Genomic DNA, 25,103 nt, shown 5'->3' with positions numbered 1-25,103 from the left:
TTTGTAAGCTCAAGTTAGTTTTGCTGGCTTACCTTCTCATACAACGTATGTGGTTGTTTGCGTCACAGTGATATTGATACTGTTACTGCTACACTTTTAATGTTAGATAAAATTCTAAAATGACTTCTAAAGTTATACTTGATCACGTTTTCAATAGAAAACCACACAAACGTAACAGCATTTATAATTGTATCATAATTTGTATTATTTTTTCAATAAAGTGAACTGTTTAGAGCAATCAGTTGGTTATGTCTATAAAAGAATGTGGTTTGAATAAGAAAATCTATCCTTAAATGTAACGTAAGATTTGGATTGGGGGACCTGCCCAGGGTATAACCCGTCTTTTGCCAGATGACAGCTGGGGTAGGCTCCAACCTTCCTGCGACCCTGAACTGCATAAAGCGGGTATAGAAAATAGATGGGAAGCATGGAAAAACTTTTTTTGCCATACTCCTACATACAGGCTGAAATAAAATCCGGTAAAAGAGAATTATCTTTCAACCACTTCTTTATCAGCTATTGAGCTCAGCTGTGCTGTTAAAACCCAAGTAATTCAATAACTGAAGATGCCTTTGTCCAGACTGCTTTTGCAGAAGGTAGGTCATGTTACCTGATGGCCATGGACTAACAAAGTAAACAACATATGTTTGCATGTCAGTCAGCTGTTTGGATATGATTTAGGTTGCCTTGAACACACGCTATAGTGTTTTTGTGCCGACATGTAAAAGACACCTGTCTTTAAAACAGAGGAATACACTGGGAGAGTTATGCTGTCAACACAATTCAATGCGGTCAATATAGTTGTTTCATTGAACATTACACTGGGATTCAATCTGTGAAAATATTGTTTGGAATATCTTAGATATTTTCTACAACAATAAATTAATCAGCTTGTCCTGGAGTGTGACTGAACCCTTCTAAATAACATGGACAAGTTCTGATTGTTCTAATTCAGAGCAGTGTGTCCATGTTCATCTTTTTGTTTTACAAACACGTGTTAATTACACAAATTATACAAATATCATAACTTATCTTGTTAGTCAAAAGAAAATTGACCAGTGAAGTAAGTTCAGAGAAAAGGTCAGTTGCTGTCTGTTTGCAAAAGGAAAGCCACTTTATTGTCAGACCACCAGAAAACTCAGTCTTCCATCCTCCACAGTTAGGTTTATTGCAGTGGCTCAGGAAGTTGAGGAGCCCAGGGGACCAATAGAACTTTTAACACACTGAGTTTTGAGTAGGAGCAGCAAAACAAGTCCAAAGAGAAACGTTCCTTTTTCTTGATAAATGTCTAACCCTTGACTTCTTTTTGTCCCCTTGCAGTCAATCAGTGATAATGAATGAAACAGGGCTTCGGCGGACCCTCCCTGACCAGTCATCAGGGAGTGGGCACACCTTTGACACACCACGCCACCAAAGCATTATCGACCCCATCCTATCAAAACGGGTCTGCTTCTATAAAAGTGGAGATCCTCAGTTCAATGGACTACGCATGGTCATCAACAACCGAACATATAAAACCTTTGATGCCCTACTGGACAGCCTCTCTAAAAAGGTTCCCCTGCCGTTTGGGGTACGGAACATCACAACTCCTCATGGGGTTCACGGCATCCATACTTTAGATGAACTCGAGGATGGGAAATCCTACATCTGCTCTGACAGTCGTAAAGTCAAACCCATCAATCTGGCCCTGGCTCGGAAGAAGTTGCCACCTTGGTACCATGCCACACCTGTTAGTTCTCGTCAGCGGACTGTGCAGCAGACCAGGTCTTTCCCAGGTCGGGGCATCCGCAAGCAGGAGCCATTGGTTGTGCGCACACCAAAGAGTCTTGTGGTCTTTTGTAATGGAGACCCCTCCATAAAACACACTGTGGTGCTTCACAAGAAGACTACACCCAGCTATGTCTCTATCCTGGACTATATCTCAGAGCTGATGCAGTTCCATGTGGTTAAACTATACACTCCTGATGGCAGACGTGTGAGTGTTCTCCTATCATTGCTGCAGATATGATTCATTTTAAGTTAAAAAAAATACATATATATATTTTACAACACTATAGTCCAACAGCTTTCAAGAAAACCTCAGTGTATTTACAAATGATCATTTACCCACAACTTAACTTAACCCTGGTATAAAATAGTAGTAACACAAGGAGAGAAGGTATTATGCTTCTTTCCTTCTCCCCTCATACCGTGAAAGGCCTTCGGAAATACTGCACTGTATGTGTTGGGTCAAGAATCTATTATTAATTCAAGACCAACTGGCACTGCAAGATGCCATTTTCATAGAGAATACATTCAACTTATACAGACACAGGCATTTTTTTTAAAAACTGTTTGTTAGAATGAAGGTTAATACTAATTGTTTTCCAATAAAGTTTATTGTGGCACAGCTAAATGACTACTACATTTATTTTCTTTATGTTGCAGGTCGATGGACTTCCAGGCTTGATCTTGGGCTCTGGGACTGTGGTGGCTGTAGGAAGGGAGCCTTTCAGGCCCGCAATGTACAATGCACAGAAATCCCTAGCTCGACCCAGACAGAATACCAAACCAGTGGGTTTCAGAAGAAAAACGGCTTTTAATCGTAAGTTAATATATGAATCAAGTTTTTCAAGAGAGCTTTTAGTACTTTGTTATGTGTAGTTCATTAGAGCGTTTCACAGTGGATCTTTATGAGTATGACACCTAAGATATATCTATCATAATCTACCTGCTAACCTGCAAGGGATAAAGATTGGGAAAGTGCTGAGGTATTAATACTGCACATAATACTGTCGATGACCTACATGCTCTGTCTACTGGCTGCTGGCTATTGCTCTTGATGAGCCCGGAATAGGATGTCTTTCTAACTTTCCTTTTTCTCCTCCTTTTTTCTTCATGCCTCTCTACAATCAACTTCAATCTTGAAATCCTTCTTCTTCATTTTCAAACTTTTGTGGAACCTGTTTGGCTTTTTTGACTGACTAAAAAGGTAAAAAGAAGTCACCATCATATTCTTCAAAGTCAAGAAATTTCTCTGCGTCCTCCGAGAGGTACATCATTCATCAGATTAATAACACCATCGCAGAGAGTTCATGTGACCTGCCCAGTCACGGCACTAACTCTATTGAGTTGGATTCCAATCGCATGTTGGAGTCCGTGGCAGAAATGGAGGGGGACACCTGCCTTGGCGATGGAGCTGAAGGGCAGGACTGCTCCCTGCCAGATGAGGACAACATCGAGAAGTCCTTTCGGGTGAATCAGGACGGCAGCATGACAGTGGAAATGAAGGTGCGGCTGACGATTAAGGAAGAGGAAACGGTTCATTGGACGACCACCCTGACACGCTCAAGTATAGCCGATCAGCTTAACGTTAACTGTTTACCGGAGCCTGAGGCAGAGCAGGAGATCTGCTCATCTAAATCAAACTCACGCAATTCCCAAAGTCCTACTGCTTCCATTGACACCATCAACAAGGATAAAACTAAAGACAACGATGATGATGACCCACCATCACTGGGCAATGGAGCTATGAGCGACAGCAGTCATGAGGAGGATGATATAAAAAATCACACAGATGTGATGTCCCCTAGGAGAACCCCCACTCCAGGATACAGAAGAATGAACAAACAACAAGCGTCAGTGAAAAGCATCAAATCTGTGGCAGCAGATGGAATTCAAGAAGGATTGGTGGGCTCTTATTCCTACAGAGAGCAGACAGAAAACGGAACAATGACAGAGCAGTACTGCTTGGTGAAGCAAAGCACCACCCGACCAGTACCCAAACCAAGACGATTTGGTTCTCTTGATGCCAACAGCAGAAATGTTTCTGCATTCGAGTCGTCAGAAAAGCCTGAAAAGCTGCGGACAGAGTCCAGCGGGGAGGAGGTCACTGAAACGGTCTTACACTTCTATGAACAGCAGACTTGTCAGGATAATCTCCAAGCAAATGTTTGTGCACACAGTATGTCTGCATCTGGGGTTAGTTTTGCTAGGCCTCCTACTTCAGAAACTGGACAGCTCTCTTCAAATAATGAATCTGAACTTGAGCGCTTGTGGCCTTCAACTGCTTCTGATTCAATTAGTACCTGGAGGGCTGAGAGCATGACAGTAACATCAGATTCACAATTGTCATCAATGAAGACTGGTGCAATTCAGGGAGCAAACAGACAACAATTCCATAAGGTCACCAAAGGCTATGTCAAGCCCCAACAAAAACAGGTTAGTAAAGACTTTAAGGTTTCCTTAAAACCGAAGCTGACCAACAAGCATGTTCGCCGGGTTAGGACGCCACAAAAGAGACAAAAAGATAATTCTGCAGAAGCAGCTGACACACGTACAAAAGTAAAAACTTTCTCCAGCGCTGGATTCATTAAAAGAATTTATGGACATAAATCCAAATCGACAAAAAGTATGAAAAGATTTAAAAAGAGACCAACACAAAACAGGGACAGAGATTTCGCAGCAAGCAAAACTAAAGACTCAAACATACCAACAGAGGTCAAAGAAAAGACGAATGGGAGAGTTTCCTTTGAAACAAACCAGATGAAAGTTTCTCCCACTGAGGTTAGCCCACCACAGGGAGAACTAACACGGCAGACATCAATGCATTTGGAGAAGAAGAGTGAAACTGAGTCACATGACATGAGTCAAAGCATGTCATTACCTGCTTTTAACTCCTCCAGCTCTGTCACTAAAGAGTATGTAGAGAGCTGGCTGGAGAGAGCTCACCTGAACCCTCCATCACTTCTAGATGAGAACAGTAAGAAATCAGAGGTGGTTGCTTCTGCACAAACTGAAAATGTCAGGCATGGAGAGTCTGAAAGCAAGCCTGCTCCAATCATTGTGGCAGAGGAGGCAACGTTGTCAGAGGAGACACCAGTAGCGCCAACACGTCACATTTCTGAACCACAACCTGAAAGTCTGGTGCCATCATCAGTCAAACTGAGAGTCCAGTCTTTTGAAAGCAAATTAGGTCTTTCAGAGGAGAAAACTACAGTCAGTCAGCAAAGTCATCATGATGCAAACACAAGACATACAGAGGATGGCAAGAGCTTATCTCAGAAAAATTCACAAGAAACAAAGCCTCTTTCAAATGGGATCTGCTCTGCAATAATTCCACTGGCAACTGAAATCCCATTAGGAAGAGAAGAGGGAAATCCAGTCAAGATCTCATTTGAAAGAGCAACGCCTACTGATGCACTTTCAATGCAGCAACAACCATTACCAACCGAACTACTCAACACTGAACACTGCACCAAGGATGTATCATCAGTAGCCAGCAGCCCTTTATACAGGCTCTCATCCTTGAGCAGTCAAAGATCAGATAATCATCCATTATCTAGTCCCACATCTGAAAAGGACAAATCACCAACTCCCAACACGTTAGAAAAAATGTCTGCTCAGACCGATACTTCTTCCACACTACAGGAAGCAGAATTATCCAGAACTCCATCATCTAAAAGGGCTCCTTTGGTCAGTAATCTATCTCTTGAAAGGAAAATGTCTCTCAGAAAGGCTTGTCTGGATAAATATACTTTAGCTAATGATGCCACCAAAGAGACGACCACATTATCCACTCACATCAACACCGTGGGTGATGAAGTGCCACCACATGACACCTGCTCAACAGGGACACAACTACCAATCAAAGCCCACCCAGAGGAGAGCCAGCAATTAGTCTTAGATCTGATGTGCACTTCCTCACTTTGCTCTTCTGTGTCCCCAGCTAGTCTAACATCCGATGAAAGAATGTCATCTGCCAGCAACTCAAGTGAGCATTTATTTAAAGAGACAAAAAATACTCAAATACACCAAAAAGAGGCTCCATCACCTAAAACATCTGTGAAAATAGCTAAACCAAAAACCAGTCCTTCTCCAGAAAGGAAATTCCAAAACAAGAAGCCCTCTGCTGAGCATGAAAATAACTCTCCAAAGTTGCTGCCTGTGCACAGTCCCCACGTGGATAAAACTGTTGTTCCAAATATTAGCACACAAAAACATTCAACACCAAATGCTAGCCCCTCTGTTGATAGAAAGCATTATAAACCAAAAGCGCAACAGAGAACCTCACCATATTCTCAGTCTCTGGACATGGCGTCACCTCCTGTCAGGCACAAATCAAGTAGAAAGTCGCTCTCCAGAAACCTCTCCACAGACAACCCATCAGAACCAACAAGTAAGAAACACAATAAAACATCACCCCAAAGAAAAAGCCAAGAAACACCGCAGTCAGGAAAATCAACAGCCGAACTGGACAAAACTTTGACCTGTGAGACTCCCACACCACAGGAAGCTGATAAGAGTGATGAATATAAGGTTGCAAGAGCAGATTGTGATAAATCCATGACGGACTTGCAAATAATGCCACAGCAATTAAACACAGCAAACCAGCCAAACATGAAACCAGTTCTCGAGAAGATATGTTACTCAATAAAATCAATTCGACGAATCACTCAGAACAAACGTCCATCCTGTCTGGAAAAATCCAACAGCTTGCCCGACTTCTCCTCTCACGTGGCCTCAACATTTGGCTCCTCATCCAAAGCCCTTCTTGCTTTCTTGTCCGTCATGACCTTAAAGGAAGGTTTAGTTAACCTAAATGTAGATGAGCTGAATGCAAATCATGTCAGCTGTGCGGAGGCTTTAAAAATGATCGATTCTCTCACACAAATTGCCAGCATCGAGGATTCCCACAAACTGAAAACCAGTTTGTCAAATTTACAACAGTCGGCTTCGAAGCAGCTCCTGCAAAGCTGGAAGGGTTTTCAGGAGCTCAGTGAAAGATGTGGAAGTCGGAGCTCAACGCCAAATGCTTCAGAGCCAGAGCTTATAACCGAGGCTGGTCCTGAACGAGACTGTGGCATCGAAGAAAAAGTTATTGATGAGATCATGGATAATTTGGACATTCCTGAGAAGCTCAAGGAGGAGTTGGCCTCTCTTTCAGAGAGTGACAATGAAAGAGAGACGTCTGCTATGATTACTAAAAGATTGGAGCTGACAGCGAACCAAAACAGTCATGAAATAACAAAACAGAGCGGAGACGTGAGCAGCAATAAAAACCTTGAATATCACAGCTGTAGTTTCAAGACAAAGGAGCAAGACATTGAATTTAGGCAGCTACAGAGGCAAAGTGAGGAAAGCATCCCTGAGAATGAATTTACCCATGATGATAAATCAGATTCAGATGAGGAAGAACAGAAGATGTCAAGTGCCAATAAAGATTTAAATGAAAAAGAGAGCTGTAAGCACAGTTCCGACGAGGACGACACAGAGGTCAAATGTGAGGAGATAAAACAAGAGCATAGTGAAGGTGAGGACTTGTCCAATCCTGAGAGTCATTCTGAGGAGGATGAGGACGAGCAACAAGGCTCCAACTACAATGTGGAAATGAATGATATAGGGAGGAAAAGAATATCCAACCAAGACAGTGAAAACCAGCATTTGTCAGATGAAGAACAGCTGGAGGTTGAATGGCAGACCTCAGAGAAGCAACAGCAGAGTAAAATGGGTAGCATGGGACTGAATATCAGTGCTGATGTGAGCACAGGGGACTCAGATGCAGATGAGCCATCTTCAGCGGATAAGCAGCCAGTGGCTAATTCTAAGAAACTGCAGGTTATACTTGAAGAAAGTTTGTCCGGCAATGAGGAAGAGCAGGAGGAAGAGCATGTTCACAATCTTCCCAATTTTGGGGAGCAAACGAAAAAAAGTAGAGAGTTAGAGGTTTTGATAGAAGAGACAGAGGAAGACCAGGTTGGCTCTGGAGATGAGGGTCTTTATGATGAAACACCAGAAAGCCAGAGTACTTATAACAGCAATTTGATAGAAAATTCATATAATGAAAACCATGACAGCACTTTGATTATAGCTGAGAGTTTAGAAAAAGATTTTAGATTCAGTGCAGATGATGATAGTGGGAACGATCACAGCAGTTGTGAGGAACATGTAGACGAAGAGGAACTACATGGTGAAGATGGACAAATCAGCATCTCAATTGAAGAAGAATTAAGCTACTATGAAAAAGAGTCTAACTCAGAGGAGGAACAAGTCGAATACTTAGAAGAAAGGTGTGCACGATACCAGGAAGATCCAGTGACAACACAACCTGAAGGGTCAAACTGTGACAAGTTTATGGAAAAGCTCAAGCAGAACCCTGAAGAAATCATAACCCAATCTGTTGCAGAGAGAGTGACTCTTCTGGAAAAGCAGGTTGCCCAAGCCCAGAAAGCAAAAACTACATCACAAAGTTCCACCATCAGACATCACTCACAAAGAAAGGCAACTCTGGAATCAGATGAGGATTCAACCTCAGAATCTCCAACATCCGAGGTGGCTCTCTGCACCCGGTCAGCTCCTCAGTCATCGCTATCTTTCAGCTATGACTCAAGTCGCGTCATAACTACAGAGCCTGAAGGCAGGGTCAGATCCATCAGGGATATGTTCTTAGCAAAGAGCGCAACAGACATCCAGCAGAAACGTCTCCTCAGCCCAAACGTATCAGAGCAGTCCGAGTTAAAGGCCGAGACCTCAGGTAGTGGTGGCTATCAGTCTCAGACTTCAGGTGAACTGTCCAGCGGTGAAGATGACTCCGCACGAAAGTCCATCACTAAAGGCTTTGTGAGGAGAACAATCGAAATGCTTTATGGCAAGAAAGATGCTGATCCGGAGGAGGCGAGTGAAAGGCCCCCATCCGAGCCAAACCAGAAAAAAAAAGAGCATTCCAGCATCTTCTCTCCATTTCATGCAGTCCGATCGAAAGCAATGTCTGAAATGTCTTACTTCAATTCCACTAACGCACTGGATGCCTTCAGTGAGGCAACAAGATGCATTGCTTTCCATGCACAAGTGGGGCCAAGTGTTCCAATTGTTGATGGACAATGGCTCCTTCGAGAGAACATGCTGATCAGAAAATCTGTCTCAGATCCAGTTGGACTGAATAAAACTTTTTCAAACACTCCTCAAGATGAAGGATTATGTAAAGATACAGAAGAGAAGACTCCATATTCTCTCTTCAGCACAAAGCCAGAAGTGGAAGACGAGGCTAGAAAGTGTACCTACTTCTCTCTGCCGCACGCTAATGACTCAGACATCTGTCAGGATGACCAGAGCACGGTGAGCAAGAGCAGTGTAAATGGGGACAGCGTCACAGAGGAAAAGGACCCCTCAGAGGACACCAAAACGTGGGCAGAGAGGAACGGCATACTGCCCAGCATTGGGCTCACTGACTTTAAAGTGAAGGATAATAAAGTGTATCCACTGGTAGAGCTCCCACCTGATGGTGAGGTTGTGTTGGTGCAGCCTGGAAAAGGCCATGGTATTGTTACCAGAAGGCCTCAGGAACCTGATGTGTTGGACTTTATGTATAATTTTTGTGGTGAGAATTGTCCCATACTTTAAAAACATTCCTTTCAATCTTTTTTTTACTGAATTCACATCATGAAGCATCCACTGAGGCTTGTTTAACCTCAGTAAGTATGCATCATGGGGCTGCAGCTGAATATACTTTATTTGGTGCCTACATTTTGATGTTGCCATGGCCTAGGCAAACGTCGACTCACTTAAGAGTATCTGCCGTATATATTACACTTCACAGAATCAAGAGCTTGTGTTTCAGTTTGTGTCAGCGTAGGAACCATCTTGGTTGTGTATTTGCAACGCGTGCTCCAGAGCAGCTTTTTTTTTTTTCCACTTACAGCTCACCTGTCAACAAAACAAGTAGCCAGAGTCTTACCGTAATCTCATTTTGAAACTCTTTAAACAGATCAAGTCTCTGCAGGTGTCAGGCAAAAGGCCAAACCCAGCAGCACTGAGTGAACCAGTCAGCTTTTGGTTGCAGCTAAACTTTGGCCTGGCGTTAAGGTTACAATAGTGCACTCTGTTTTCTGACAGCAAACAGGAACTTTAGAAATGATCAGTAACTACTGTGGTTGTATATTGGCTGTTTATGGCATAAATAAGACATTTCTTTGAGTAGCTCAACCTGCCACTTATCATTAGTATAAACTGTTTTATGTCTTATGTATAAAAAGGCAGCTGTAATATTTTTGTCTTTTTAAACTTGTGTGTGTGAATAAAAGTGTGCGTTTACAAATGTCTGCTCTCTTTTAGACTGAATTCCTACCAAATTTCTAATTACGAACCCTGTTTTTATTGATCGACCAGGATGATCCTGCATCAGGAAAAAAAGAAATCAATCAAAAAGGCACGTTAACAAGCTCAGCTCCGTTGTTTTCTCTTCCTGATTCGTATCTGATCTCTGAGGAGGAGTGAGTGGAGACCTCTGTTTTCTCCCCCTCTGTTCGAGGAAGCATTCATGTTGTTCTAAGGTTGTTTTGTCTCTCAGAAGTTGCCATCGAGCTGGCCTGTGTTGTGACAGGAGTGGCGAAGAATGCGCCAAGCAGGGGAATGTTTATATCTACAGCAACAAAGACAAAACATGACAAGCAAGAAAATTCCCACAATTTAAAAGTATCTCAAGTATATGAAAAGTTGCAGAATTTGCACGGCTGACTCAAATGTAGTATCACTACCTCAGAAACATTTTCAACAATAACCACTAGATGGCACTGCTCATCAATGCAACACCCACCTGCTGCAGAAATGTTTTACATTGTTTATTTAAATAAATATTTACATAACAGCTTTGTATAAATCAAATTTCTTTTTCTTACACAACACATCTCTCTAAAAGCAACCGCTTTAACAAGGAGGAGGAAGAAATAAGGGATGGATTACAATGATGCTGTTAATCTGTGTGTTGAGAGTTCATCTAAGCCTTCGTGATGATCACTGAGAGCTGCTTTTCACTCATAAACTCTGAACCTCGTTGATATTTACCAACACTGAAATAGCATTTAAAACAAGAGCCATGAGACCTTGCTCCTCTTCCGTTATAAATCTCGTTATAGTAGGCATAAATCTACATGATTATTCGATATACACTTTAGTTCATTACTAAGGAATAAAAGGATGATTTTCTACACTAACTGAATAAAAAGCCATAGGCTGCTTAGAGGAACATACAACAAAGAAGTAAAGAAAATAAATCAACATCTGAAGTGAAACATTATTCATTCAGGCACAAACAAAGCAAAAGACATCCTCGGTGAGATCTGAAGACACCACTCATACAGTAAAGGCTACAATGCCCTGCTAAAAAGGTTTACAGTATATGGCTCGGCTCGGAAAACAACGTTTCAGGCGAGGTGATCTAAAAATAATTAGAACACACAATGAATGCCCAAGCTACAGTCCTAACTCACAATTCTTCAACCAAATTGTCGTGTTGTGATGCCCTTAGAACTCAACTGGAGATGAGGGCAGCATCACTGTCAATGAGATTAAGATGACCCTCAGTGTTAAAAAAAAACAACACATTTCTTTTTAAAGATTTGGAAAATGTTAAAACAGTGCGAGGTCAACCGAAAATAACTGTTTAACGCAGTATGATGAAGCAACGATATGCTCTGTTTCTATTGCTGTCAGGTCATGCATGTAAACTGGATTCCTCTAATAGAACCAATTGTTTGCTTAAAACTGTCGAAAGAAAATATCCTTTTCAAAATACGATGTGAGGCAGGACTAAAGGGTGAATTTATAACATTTTTCAACAACACTTTGTTGTTTTTATCCTGAGATTTAAACCAATGTGTAACATCTCTAATTTACAGCTCGTGTTGTTAATACAGCAAAGATTCAGCGTCAGACACTGTTTGTTGAGGGGGGGGAGGGGGTCTCCGATTAATCTGTCATACTGCAGGAGTTTTGGGCTGGGACGACCGTGTTCCACTCACAAAGTTATAAACTAAAAACTGTGAGGTGCCAAAATAATGCGTGGCGAAGAGTTTTCCATCAGGGGTGGGGTCTGAGAACGCAATCTCGTCTTTGCTCAGGTAGGAACCGAATATGAAGTTATTCCTGTGTGCATGGGGAAAAGAAGAAAGAAGGGATTAATGGCGTGGAACTTGTTTTTAGCTGATGCAGTAATCGTCTGTAGATGGACCGACCTGAGGCACTCGAGCATGCGTGAGGCGATGCCCTGGCGTCTCATCATGCTGACAACCCAGATGCGGCTGATGCCGCAGATGGCCGGCTCTGGTGTTGTGGAGCAGCACCAGGCTCTCTGACGTTCAAACATCACCTTCTCCCCCTCTGAACCTTCGGGGAGGGGATCCTCAATCACCCTGTAGCCCTGTGTGTGTTAAATACCAACATAATTATGATAACCTGTGGGGAAAACACGAGCCGACACCTGCCCGGGCTGACATGAGGCTGCAGTTTCATACCTCTTGTATGTGCTCCGTTATGAGACATCCAGCCACTTTCTTGTCAATCGAGATGAAGAGGAAAGTTTTGGTCTGAGAGGGACACTTTGTCTCCACCTGCTGGAAGCCGAGGTCATTGTCCACCATCTCTCGGATCTCCTCAACCTAAGAGGAGATGTTTTGGCACAGTAAATACAAAATAACCTCACAGAAGCTTGATGCCTCAAATATAGAGGGATCCATGTAAATGTTTAACTCCTGAACTGGAAAAGTCTGGAAACTTACCTTCTTCAAAGCATATTTGGGATCATCTGGCAAGACAAGAATGATCTTGCCATCAGGATACTCTGCCAGAATCCGCTCTTTTTTCCATCCCTGAATGGAGATAAAATGCATATATTTTCAATTGGTTTCATTTCTATATCAAGTGTGTACATTCCATTACAAACACGTAAAAAAATTAAATAAAGTTCTACGTCTCCCTCATCGCCGATGCTTAGCAGCCCGTTGCAAAACAGGTTCTTTTCTCAGACCAAATTCATTTTTTCGTCCCTTACATCCGGCACAGCAAAGCGAAAACATGCACTTTCAATCGGTTAAAACTCACAAACAAACAGCGTTAGTCCCCCTGTGGCGGGGCATTAAACCTGGCCATCTTCAGGGCTAGCAGCAAGTTACCCAATGCAACTACACATCAGGTTCTGCTTTTTGTCTACTTTATGTTACAAAATTAAAGACATATTTGACAAATAAACACCAATATTTTTTTAGAGAGTCTCAGACATCTTCATAACTGTTTCATCCCTCCTGCCATGAATCGCCAAATTAGAAGCAAGTTAGTGGACTTCCAAAAGGAAAAGGTCTCTCTATGATGCACAGTGTTACAAGCTGAGAGATAGGACACACACGCATTAAAGAGGTGTGTATGACTGTGAAATCTTACACTTTTTTTTTTATAACTTTGTGCATTACAGATCCAAATACTTTACCATCTGACTCAGCCAAACACCCACAGCCTGTGTTAAGCCAACATATTTACACGGATGATAGCACTAAAGCACCAAATTTAAGCTGGACCTCTTGCCCTCACGTAAAAGAAGCTTCGATTTGAACAGCTTTAGTCATTAAACCAAAAGAAAAAGATCAACGCTGGAGACAAAACTCTTAGCTTTATATCAAATTATTGGGAAAACCATCTAGTTTTGTGCTGTTGAATTCAATCTACACACTACATGATAGATATATTCTCCTTTCTTAAAAACTACCTTGTGCAGGTAAATTTCAATTTCTAGTGAAGCACAACGAGACTAATTCTGTCGTTTTGTTGAACAATCTCTGGTGGCATTAATTTCAAACTGAGTCTATTACGACTTACCATTTACAGAAAGTTAACCTACACAGAAAAATAAAAAAATCACCTATTATTCAGGTCAAATGTCTCAAAAATCAATAAAATGGATAAAGAAACACTTATTCCCTTCAGTTCCAATTATTGTAATGGGGCACTGGTGTTCTTTTGGTCGATTAGTTACCCGATCGAGTGTTTTTTCTGTATCATATTCCCACTTGTTTTGATTCAGCCCAATCTGTTCTTTCATGTTGTGGTTTTGTGAGCAGTATGTCATCTAAACGAAACCACCACACTTTCAAGGAACCTCGACCCATTTCATACTGGTCGAGAGTCACGTTTTATACACCCAGGATGTGATCACATCTGAAACGGCTCACTGAAACACAAAGTGGCGCTGACCTACTTTGATAGCGGCGTGAAGTCAAACGCAGCCTGTAAGAAAATGTGCTGAACAGCCACAGCTCACAACAGCAACCTCTGCTACACACTAATCCTTTCCTGTTAATGCTTTCGATGAGCATGACGGCCAAGACTTAGAATTTCAGTTTGTTAGGTAAGTTGCGCAATATGAGAAGCATGCTCTTCATCGAAATAACCAACACCTGCCTGGTGTAAAAAGTGCGCCGCTTGTGTAAGTATTGTGCATGCATGCATCTGTGTTTATAGCCTCGATAAGAGTAGGCAAGGCAAACAAAAAGCATGCGACTTGCTCTCACCACATATTTGACAGCACTGATGAACTGGTTGTGAAACAATAAATGCTGAGATTCGTCCTCAGGATTGGCAGCAGAGTAGAGCATCCCACACACACTGCAGGCCACTGCTCCGAAATGCTTCTGCCCGGCATCCTGTGAGGCAAAAGGAAACAAGAAGTCAAACCTCTTAACTTAAGGGGCTCATATTAGGAAGAAGCAAAAATCTGTTTTTCGTGCTTAGGAAGATCGTGCATTTACCAACTCAAAGACTGTCAATTTTTTATTTTTTTTCTGGGGAAGGGGGTACGCGTCACTAAAAATGCCACTGAGTGAGCTGCTCAGATTTTTTACTACATCAAACTCCAAGCTCAGAGTGGAAATATCCAGCCTTCTTATCATCATCTCCCCCAAACTACAACTTCAAGTCATGCTGCCTTCACTGTCCCTCTCAGGTGGAAAGTCTGAGCTCTTTTGATTTGTCAGCAAATTCTTAAAGTTATATAGTTCACTTAAGAAAAAGACTATTGCACTCCGTCAGTACTTTGTTTCATCGATTTGATCTCAAATAGGAAATCCTACTTTGCTTGAAATTTCTCTCAGTTGGAAAGGAACGGACCAACGGTGAAGCTCACCGCTTATGGAGCTGACATGTGATGTTGATGTGAGCAGAGGTGTAAATTCAGGGGTAAAAATGGAACTGTTGTATTGTCTCTTTGAGTGTTTTGATCACAGACATTTAATTAGGATCTCGGGTAACTGTGTCCACTAGTGGAAAAAAGGTTATCGTACTGAATAAGAATTCAGTTTCCAAGGCCAGCCCCAAGCTGTGCATTTTAAGCTGTCCTTGGTTTTATGGGAACAGACAGATGCTCCAGTCCAACAGCACTTGATTTAAGAGGGGAAAGGGAAATTGGTCCACTCACAATAACAGTCTGAGTGGCATCTTTGTCAGCCTCCTTTAGTTTCTTGACTTCTTTCTGCAGACAAGCATCAGAGAGAGGGGTCGCAGCACTCTGTGGCTTCGCGACTCTGCTATGATCCAAACACACACCAGGTTATTACAAGTTTCAGCAGGTAAAAGGAAACAACTTGTCAAACAACTAAAGGGAAGCTTCTTACTTTTGACAAGGCTTTTCTGACGTCTTCTCCTCCATCTTGGCTGCTTCTGTCTTATCCTCTGGAGAAGGAAGTGAATGTGAGAAAGCAGACAGATTTTACAATTCTGTACATGCTGTTAGAATTACATAACAGGGAGAACGAGCAGAAAAAGCTAAATAAGTCTGTGTTTTAGGATTGAGACAACAACGTGACATGATCAAATAAATACCCGCAGGCTTTTCTTCACACTGCTGTGAGTCATCAGACACTTTGGAGCTTTCCACAGGAGGGCTAGAGGAGGCAGGAGCTGATGAAAATGCACCAGCTGTATTCTGTGTATGAAAGAGGAGAGGAGTTAAGTGACAACGGGAGGGTTTTCTGAAAACTCTTTGTGCCACACACTTTTCATTTCTTCTTACCTTGGACGTGTCATCTTCCAGTGATGGGGGATTCGGGGGTTTCTGAGGCACTGAAGCAGCATCAGCTGTAGCAGCAGCGGCGGGCTGTGTCTCACACGTGGCCAAAACAGCCGCCTGAGCTGCTGTCGGTGCAGACTGTTTCGACTGCGCTGCACCAGCTGTCTTTGACTGGGGTGAGGTAAAAGCAGCAGGTCTGGGCTGACCTGGAGAGGAAGCAGCTTTTGACTGTGCTGCGGTCAAGACAGGAGACTTAAGCTGAGAATTGGTTGAAGAAACAGGTTTTGATGAAGCTGCAGTTGGAGCCTTTGACCGTGGGGTTGCTGTGACTGAGGGGTTTGATTGTGAAGGCCTTAACTGAGCTTGAGCTGCAACAGTGGGCTTTGACTGACCTGAGAACTGTCTTGGAGTAGAGGTTTGAGTTTTGAGTTTTGCCTGGTGGGCAAGTTGTGATGAAACTGTGGGCTTTAATGGGGGTGTGGCTTTAGAATGAGCGGCAAGGTTTGACTGAAGGCTGGGTCGAGGCGGCTGTGAGGAAAGATTTGACTTTGTAGGACGAACTGGTAATGGATCATCATCTAATTCAAAATCATCAGGGGAGTACTTAGGCCGTGGTCTGTATGGCTTGTACTCCACTTCAAGCTTCACTTTTTGAGCATTAAGCCCATTGGGCATAGGAGGAGGCATTGCCGGGAGGGTCCTCTTGGCTGCTGATCTGGTCACTTTTGGGGCAGGTACTGGAGCTGCAGCGGTTTTAGAAGCTTGAGCCTTACTCTGCCTTGTAGTTCTTCGGTTTTCAGTAACGGGAGGTTCAGCTTTGGTAGTTTCAGCGTTGACGGGTAATGTTTTGGAGGCTTCTGTTTTAGTTGGTTCAGGTTTGGCAGTTTCTGTTTTAATGGGTTCAGTTTTGGTAGTTCCTGGTTTTGCAGGCTCAGCTTTCGGAGTCTCAACCTTGGGATCATTCGCCTTTGGCTGAGCAGGTTTACTGGTCGTGGCAGGACTTTGGGGGGGTGTTTTTAATGGACTGGCTGCAGGTGGAGGGGTTGCAGGGCTCGGTGAAAACAGAGAGCTGGTGGAAAAAGGTGCCTGCCAGTCCACGTCTGAAAACATCTGATTTGCTTGGTCAGACTTCAGTTTCTTTACACGGGCCCAAGACATTTTCTCTCTCTGCAGTTCAACCTGTCTTAGTCTTTGATATCGAGTTAGCTTCTTTTTCTCGTGGGCTTTCAATGGCACTGCAATCTGTGAGATGAAGAAGCGTCTCTTTTGAGGCTCGGCAGCTGGCTTGGTTTCGTCTGAATTAGCCGTTGAGGGCTGGGTGGCAGGTGCCTCCGGAGCAGGGGTCACTGAAGCGGAGGAGCCCTCTGGTCCAGCAGGGGTTGGAACATTAACAGGGTCTGTATCCTGCGTGTTAAGGGCTGGACGTTCCTTCTTGCTGGCTTCAGCCTTGGCTGCTGCGGCTGCTACCGCTGCAGCTGCTGCTTGTTTTTCTTCCTCTATCCTCTTCAGCAACATGCTGTCTGTGGCAATGTCCTCTGCGATTTCCTGACACAGGGCTAAGAGGTTGAGCTGCTGTCTGTGTGCTGCTCTTTTCGACGCAGCAGCCTTCTGCTCAGCCAGAGCTGCGAGGCGAGCTTTGGTTCTTGCTTGCGTATTCATTTCTTGTTTCTTGGGTTTTCCCACTTCCTTTCCCTTGTTTTCTCCCTCGGTCTTTTCTGCAGCTTTGTCCAGCTTCACCTCCCCATCAACATCATCACTATTTTTCTCATTTACCTTTTCTTCAGACTTTTTAGAAAGGTCTTCGTTGGGTTGATCCTGCGGCTTTTCTATTATTGTGACGTCACTGTCCTCCTCTTTCTCTTCCTCTGCTACGACAATCTCACGACCAATCTCCATGTCCTCCAGAATCTGCACTTCTTGAAGGTCCAAATTACCCCCCTCATTCTCCATCACCACTGCATCACTGTCCTCATTTGTGTCCTGAATATGAGAGTTTGTCATCTCTACGTCCCCCACGCCAGATGGTAGTTGGTGATCAGAATTTTGAACATCTTGAAGAATGTTTGCCTTTGTCTCCTCATCCAACACCTCACCTGAGCTGGTCCCAGTAGCATCTTTGACCCCATCAGCTATTTCGCATTGTTGCACCCCCTCCTCAACATAAACGGTTTCCTGGGCACCACTTGAAATGTTTTGATTTGCCTCTTCATCCACCAAGAGTGAATGTGCAGTGACATCCTCTGAGAGCGAGGCCGACAGACCTGATTCAGCTGCAGCCTGAGTGACAATATCAAAGTGAATTTCACTCTCTGGGACTGGCTCCAAGATCACAAACTCCTCAGACACACCAGCTGTTATCTCAACTTCAGTTGTGGCTGGAGTAGTTGTCCCAGTGACATCCGCAGCCTCCTGAAGTCCAACATCCTCCTGCACCGGCCCAGATACCTCTGCTGCACTGACACTCTCCGGGAAGCCATTTCTTTCACTTTTCTCTGCTGCATCTTCTGACCGGTCATCTGTCACACGGATGTCATCACTTGAGCTGACTGCTGCGACTTGTTTCACATCTGCAGGCGCGCCACTATGCTCCAGCTGTGCATGTGCAGGACTCTGTGGTTCGCTGACGCTTTGTACTTCCATTTCAACTGCTGCTTGGTTGTCCGACACACAACTTTCTTCCCCAGCATGTTCCTCATCCTGCAGCTTGGGGTGTGAAATGTCTTTGTTAGTAGAAAAGTTTGATACGCCCCCCTCTGTGTGCTGGGTCACTGTGCTCTGCATGTTCAGTAAAGACAGTCCTTCATGCAGCTCTGATGTCGTGCAAAGCTCCCTGTCACCATCACTCTCTGGACTACTAATGGGCTCATACACTACCTGGTTTTCATGATGCTCAATCTCTGACTGATTTGCCGTTTTAATCTGATCTTCCGATGACTGAATAACAATATCAGTGTCATCTGGTTGGCCACAAACAAAAACAATTACTTCATTGGTTTCAGCTCCTCCGTCGACGTTACTGACAGATCTGCCAGCCTTGACCTCATTAATCACTTGCCTTCCCATTTCCTCTTCTGATGCAGAATCTGCCCTCTCTATTGGTACACTTATTAGATCTGCGTCCCTTCGGCCATCCTCAGCACCAGGCTCTGTCTGTCTGTCTTTTTCTTCATTTTCCAAATTAGCAATGGGAAGAGGTGTCTGAACTTCACCTGAGAAGTCATAAGTGTGTTCACCGATTTCTTCTGCCACATGGTTTTGTTCTGCTACAGCTGCTGGATAAGAAGTCTCGTCTGGGGCTGCAAACGTTTCTGGGTTTTTATCAACTTCACTGACCTCCTGCCTTTCCTGGTTTTGAATTTCAAAGTCAGATCTTTGATCAGTCTGCATGTGAATTTCAATGCGATTCTCAGAAGCACCAACGGAGTTCTTGTTCTCTTCACTCTCAGTATCGATGGAACCTTTTTCCACTTCAGTGTCTGTGATGAGTTCACAGACATCATGGCCTCTCTTGCTTTCCATTTGTGCTGTAGCTGCTGGTTGAGAAATCTCGACTATCTCTTCTGCTGTTTGCATTTCCATTTCGTCGGGCCTCTCAGCAGTGCTGCCACACTCTGTGAGAGCCTCGTTTTCATTTCTGTTATCCTCTAAATTTTCCTGAACTTTTTCAGACATGTCTCCTGCAGTCTCAGTGACGTTCAGGCACTTCTGGAGTAGTGTTTCAGCAGGAGGAGATGAAATAGAAATCTCTGACTTTGATTCAGGCTGCATTTCCATTTTGTTCTGATTCACTGCTACAGTCACAGACAGTGTGTCTGTATTTTGTTCTTTGACATCTTGAATCTTTTGGTCTTTTATTTCCACGGCAGGTATGGTGGAAACCCGTTCGGATGTTGATACGCGTTGCATATCCACCTCAGTTTGCGTTTTCTCGTTCTGCATTTCCTCTGAAAAGGCTGCTTTAGAAATCTCTGATGCTGATGTGATCTGCATTTCCATATTGATTTCATTTTCTTGTACAGTCACACGTTCAGAGTTCGCCTGGTCTTCATTCCTCACATTTTGTGAATATGCATTAATTAAGTCTTCATGAGCCTCTTCAGACATATCGTCTGTTACACGTCCGCTGATATCCTGACTTTTCTGACTTTGTATTTCCACCTCAGACACTAAGTCAGAACTATACTCTTGTGTCTGCATGGCTACTTCTCTTTGGCTCTCAATCATTTCCACTAAAGGGGCTGGATTTGAAACCTTCAATGTTGATGTCTCCATCCCCTCGTCCATCTGACTTACAGTTACAGCTTGTAATTTCACTGTGCCATTTTCTAAAGCATTTAAATTTTCTACCTTGTGATCCTTATGAAATTCAGTTGATATATCTGCGGTAGGTTCGCTGACCATCTGGCTGTGTACTTCCAATACTGGTGCAATGTTACAGACCTCTTCTGATGTGGCTGCAGTCTGTAGATCAGCTTCTACTTGACTCTCAGTAGTAGTAGAGACAGCATCCTCACTCCTCTTACAACTGACGGTGTCCAGATCTTTCACACCTTTGTCAGACGTGTCTGTGGTAGGTTCACTGTCCACCTGGCTCACGGGGTCATGTGCTTCCACTATCTGTGTCACGTTACAGACCTCCTCTGTTGTAGCTGTCGTCTGTATATCCACTTCTATTTGACTTGCAGTAGCAGCAAAACATTCAGTATCTTCACTACTTTCCCAATTTGCAGTCCCTGGATCTTTTTGAAGTTCATCCGTTTTGTCTGTGATAGGTTCACTGACCACCTGGTTCATCTGACAGTGTGTTTCCACTATTTGTTTCATGTTACAGACCTCTTCTGATGAAGCTGTAGTGTGCATATCCACTTCTATTTGACTTTCAGTAGCAGCAAAACATTCAGTATCTTCACTACTTTCCCAATTTGCAGTCTCAGCATCTTTTTGAAGTTCATCCGTTTTGTCTGTGATAGGTTCACTGACCACCTGGTTCATCTGACAGTGTGTTTCCACTATTTGTTTCATGTTACAGACCTCCTCTGATGAAGCTGTGGTGTGCATATCCACTTCTTTTTGACTTTCAGTAGCAGCAAAACGTTCAGTATCTTCACTAATTTTACAATTAGCAGATTCTGGATCTTCTGTTACAGGTCTGTCTGTGGTAGGTTCAATGACTGGGTTCTCCTGGACTTGTACTTCAGCTTTAGCTGCATGACATTGCTCAAATGACGCGATAGGCTGCATTTCTGTTCCATTTTGACCCTCGGCATTATAAGCAGATTCAAGGGTTTTCATATTTTCCCATTTATCAACTTTAACATGATCAGACATTTCAGTAGATACGACTGTGATGGGTTCACTGACCTTCTGGAGTTCCTGCTTTTGCATCACAGGTGTTGGATTTGAGATTTCCAATGGCACTACAGTCTCAGTTTCCATTTTTTTTGCACTTTCAGCTCCACCATCACAATTAAAATGAACGGTTTCTTCATTTTCCATAATTTTGTAATTTTCCTCAACAGGACCATCATGAAAATTTGTAGATAGGGCCGTAGTAGATTTGTCAGCATCCTGGCATTGTGTTTTCACTGTAAAGTCCGGATTAGAAGTCTGTATATCCATCTTGATTTGGCTGTTTGGTGCCGCGGAACTCTGAATCGTCACGTCCTTTTCTACATCGATGCTTGTGGAATCTTCCTTAACCTCAGCAGGTATTTTTTCTATATTATCATAAAGTTGGTGGCTGTCTTGACAGTTTTTATCCACTCCAGGTGTAATTTCACCCTCTGAACCAATGACACTTTTAGAAAGTCCATCACTTTGATTTTGCTCGTGAACAGCCTTGCACTTGCGATCAGTATCAGGACACATGACAGCTATCACAGAGCCATAACTCAGCCCTACCTCAACCAAAGCTCCAGAACAAGCAACAGTCGGAGAGGACTGGAAGGCAACCTCTTCTCTGTCATGTCCTTCAAGCTCTTCCTCTAGCTTTCCAACTGCTTGGTTCACATCATCACACAAGCTGATCACTGCATTTGTCACCTGGTCTTGTGTGTCTGCAGAGTTAAATTCCTCTTTGAAATCCATCTGAATTTTGAGGTCTGATTGAGTTTCTGAAATGCCAGCAGACTCTGCTGTTGTTAGATTTTCCTCTGTCTGACCCTCTGGATTACAGTTTTTCACCAGAGCATTTTCTGGCACGGCGATTCTCTCATTTGTTTCATATAGTTTACTATCATTAGGACCTGCTTCTTCAGTTACATCCTCCATGTCACAATCCCTCTCCTTTGTTTTACATGTTATAGTCAGCTTACTTTCCTCTGAAACAAGCTCTGTGCTCAGGTCAGTTTGTCTTTCTGATTTGCAAGTTGAGGATGTCTTTTCGCCTTTGTGTTCTTCACCTTCACCACCTGATTTAGTCTCTCCAACAATAGAACATAGTGTATCCTTCAACAATGCTGGTGTTTCACTTTCTATAATCTTTTGGCTTTTGAGAGACTCTGCTTTTTCTTTGTTTTCGTATTTGTCGACCTCAGATCCAACGGGAATTTCTGCAGTGAAAGAATCTACCATTTCTCCAGAAGATGGTGGTGCTTTTAATTCTATGTGTTTCCTTTCCTCGGCTGCAGTGTCAAATTTGATGCCTGCCTCAGCACTCCCCGTTCCTGCCGGCGCCTCTTTTGTAGCATCATCTGAAACTTCTGTTTTCTCTCCTTCAGTTAAAGACTCTGCAGATTCTTTGTTCTCACCCTCACCGGTGCTCTGAAGACATGACAAATCTGAGAATCTGCCATAGTTGTGGTCCATCTGCACAGGATCCGCAGGTCCAGGTGGCAAAGCTTGGCTTGTCTCGTGTAGATCAGAAGACGACTCGTCAGCTTTGCGCTTAACCTTAACTCTGTTAGAATATTTTCTAATGCAGCGGGCCTTGTCTTCATCACCCCGCTCTCTGAAGAGGTCAACCTTACTACCATCGTTACTTAAGTCATCATCAGACTCAGTGGAGGTTGTTCGCTTCAGGGAAACGTTGGAGTTGGCTCTCAGTGAGGGAGCCTCTCCGGAGGAGGCACTTGTGGCTTTCAGGAGCTTGGCTTTTTTGACAGGTGGGTCAGAGGTGGCTTTACTGGAATCCTTTGGAGGGGAGCTCTGTTTGGATGACTTGGCTGGTTTGTTTGCTCCCTCCACTGAAGAAGACCATTTTATCTTAGTCCGTGGAGCTGCTGTCTTTTCTTGATTATTCCCCGTTTTGAGGGAATTGGTAGCTGGTGCAGTTTTGGAAGACAGAGCCTCTCCATCCTCATCCAACTTCCTCATCTTGGGTTCTGAGTCATGAGGAGCCGATCCTCTCTTTGGGGCAGGCATTCTGTGGAAAAAAATTTCACAAAGTATGATGAAGCCAGGACATGCAACTTGTTCCTACAGTCACAATTTTTCTGGCATCCTGCATGTCCTCTTTTGCTTTTCTAAATCGAATGCCATCACTAGCATCACATCTAATAAGTAAATATGAGGCTTTTATCACAAAGCACGATCTATCTCTTTCCAAATGCACAAATTGTTACCTGTTTTGTAAACATGCAACAAGGCTGGCTAACGGTGGACATAAACAAGAGATAAATCAGAGTTAAACTACATGGCTAGCAAGTCACACAACGTACGATCTACATTTCCTTACTTATTCACAACCTATATAAGCAATGTAAGTGACATTCTAACGGTCGACAAATGCAGGTTTCACTACGAGTTGAGCAGGCAGTCAGAAATAGTCAGTTAGCTAGTATTAGCTGAGCTGCTAGCGCGCTAGCTGGAAGTCCACAGTGATGGGTGCTAACGCTAGCAGCTGCCAACTCGCAACAAATGAGCGAAGCGACACTCGCTGCTCAACTCCGCCTAAACAGCAGCCGGACATTCAGAGCGAAGGCTCTACGGAGCAGTTCTTAGGATCCTAACATTAGCTAAAAGGTAAAGTCACGACACGCGTCAGAGAAACTCACTTTGATGTTTTCTTTTTCAACAACAGCTGTTTTTTTTCCTGTGAATAAAAAAAAAATTAACTGTACTTCCGGTGAGAGAAAGGGCGGATGTGACGTAGTAGCGTCCGAGCTGCACTCAAAATCATGATTTATACATTGCAGGTAAGTTAATTTTTACTTCTTTTTACCCCCACACACAAACGTGCATTGACACAATTTACGTAAAGACATATTATCTTTTTTACTTTTCAAAACTTCAAAATCATTAATTGAAATATGCAAATTGGGTCTTTTCCAGGTAAAACGAGAATCTGAGCATTGAATAAAGTCAGGTTCAAAATTCCTGCTTGAATTATTTGTCACATTAGAGACAAAGTTCTTTAGTCAGAGCATTTTGAATATGTCTACATTTATTACTACTTAAATTAGAAAATAATCTCTCAACAGCTGGTATAAAAAAACTGTGGATAGTATGACTTCACCATTTAAAGGTTATTTGTTGCATATACTAATGGTATTCAGTTGAATGTTTTTAAATAGGGAAACGTGGCTCTATAAATTAGATCATGAATAATATTTGAACAAACCACTCTTTAAAAGGTTACATAATATAGATGGGAATAATGGAAGTATGTATACAAATGCTTTTGAAGAGAAAATGTAATGTTAAATGTAATTTAGAGAAAACTGCCTTTAAACGAGTGGAAATTAAAATTCCAATCATTATTATGAGAAACAAAACATCTAATTGTTAAGAACAAGTATGACCATGTTACTTCCCATAGTGTATCTATGTAATTAATTTTAAATATACCCTAAAGCAAATTATTTTTATATAATTGTATCACATTTGAGTCGTCTTAACTTTTACACAACTTAAATGCAAAAGTAATATAACTGTTTTATATAGAGTAACATGAAAATAGAGATACTTTAGGGTAAATTAATCAGATCACCTGAGTGGTCAGAAGAATCAAGTTACCTTCATGTGCACAATGGTGTTTCTTTATATGATAAACATGAAGCAAATAAATCAATTAAATCTGTGTATTCCATTGAGGTTCAAAATTCCCAGTGTATTCAAACTGTCCATCTCATGGACCTTGAGATTTTATGTCTTGCAGCTCAAATTGTAATGATACAAGGAACCTGATAAATAAGCTTGATCACATCAATCAGCTTGCTTTATGTTTTCCACAGGAAAACTAGAGTCAGGTACAGCCATTCATACCACAGTTAATGGCACGAAAAATCTCAATAAGTAAAGAGTTAATTGATTTTCTTTTTCTCCGTGAGAATATTAAATGGAATCTTTGAAAATAAGA

At 42.7% G+C, this 25,103-nt stretch overlaps 1 protein-coding gene across 2 annotated transcripts; it reads right to left on the bottom strand.

The window, feature by feature from the left end:
- Positions 1-10,582: 10,582 nt before the first annotated feature.
- Positions 10,583-23,877, bottom strand: LOC140284622 (uncharacterized). 2 transcript variants are annotated; one of them, XM_072378537.1, is made up of 10 exons: positions 23,800-23,877; positions 15,809-23,168; positions 15,619-15,721; positions 15,411-15,468; positions 15,215-15,323; positions 14,313-14,444; positions 12,531-12,620; positions 12,267-12,410; positions 11,988-12,172; positions 10,583-11,898 (listed from the first exon to the last, which is right to left on the bottom strand). In XM_072378537.1, exons 2-10 carry the CDS (start codon positions 23,165-23,167, stop codon positions 11,730-11,732), a joined length of 8,349 nt encoding a protein of 2,782 aa, XP_072234638.1. In that variant the 5' UTR covers position 23,168; positions 23,800-23,877; the 3' UTR covers positions 10,583-11,729. The 2 variants fall into 2 exon arrangements, with proteins under 2 accessions (XP_072234638.1, XP_072234639.1); XM_072378538.1 differs by having other exon boundaries at positions 15,215-15,320.
- Positions 23,878-25,103: the final 1,226 nt, after the last annotated feature.

This window comes from Leuresthes tenuis, unplaced genomic scaffold (genome assembly GCF_036924035.1).
Source record: "Leuresthes tenuis unplaced genomic scaffold, fLeuTen1.0.hap1 SCAF_24, whole genome shotgun sequence".
Classification (NCBI taxonomy): Eukaryota; Metazoa; Chordata; class Actinopteri; order Atheriniformes; family Atherinopsidae; genus Leuresthes; species Leuresthes tenuis.
The sequence above is the reverse complement of the archived record's forward strand: the minus strand, read 5'-3'. Positions and strand labels throughout refer to the sequence as shown.

Bases quoted from the DNA above. Each gene is read 5' to 3' on its own strand.
- LOC140284622 (XM_072378537.1), bottom strand. From the start codon at position 23,167: ATGCCTGCCCCAAAGAGAGGATCGGCTCCTCATGACTCAGAACCCAAG. The intron at 15,722-15,808 runs GTAAGAAGAAAT...TTTCATACACAG, and splicing joins TGGAAGATGACACGTCCAAG to AATACAGCTGGTGCATTTTC. The intron at 12,411-12,530 runs GTAAGTTTCCAG...ATCTCCTCTTAG, and splicing joins CCAAATATGCTTTGAAGAAG to GTTGAGGAGATCCGAGAGAT.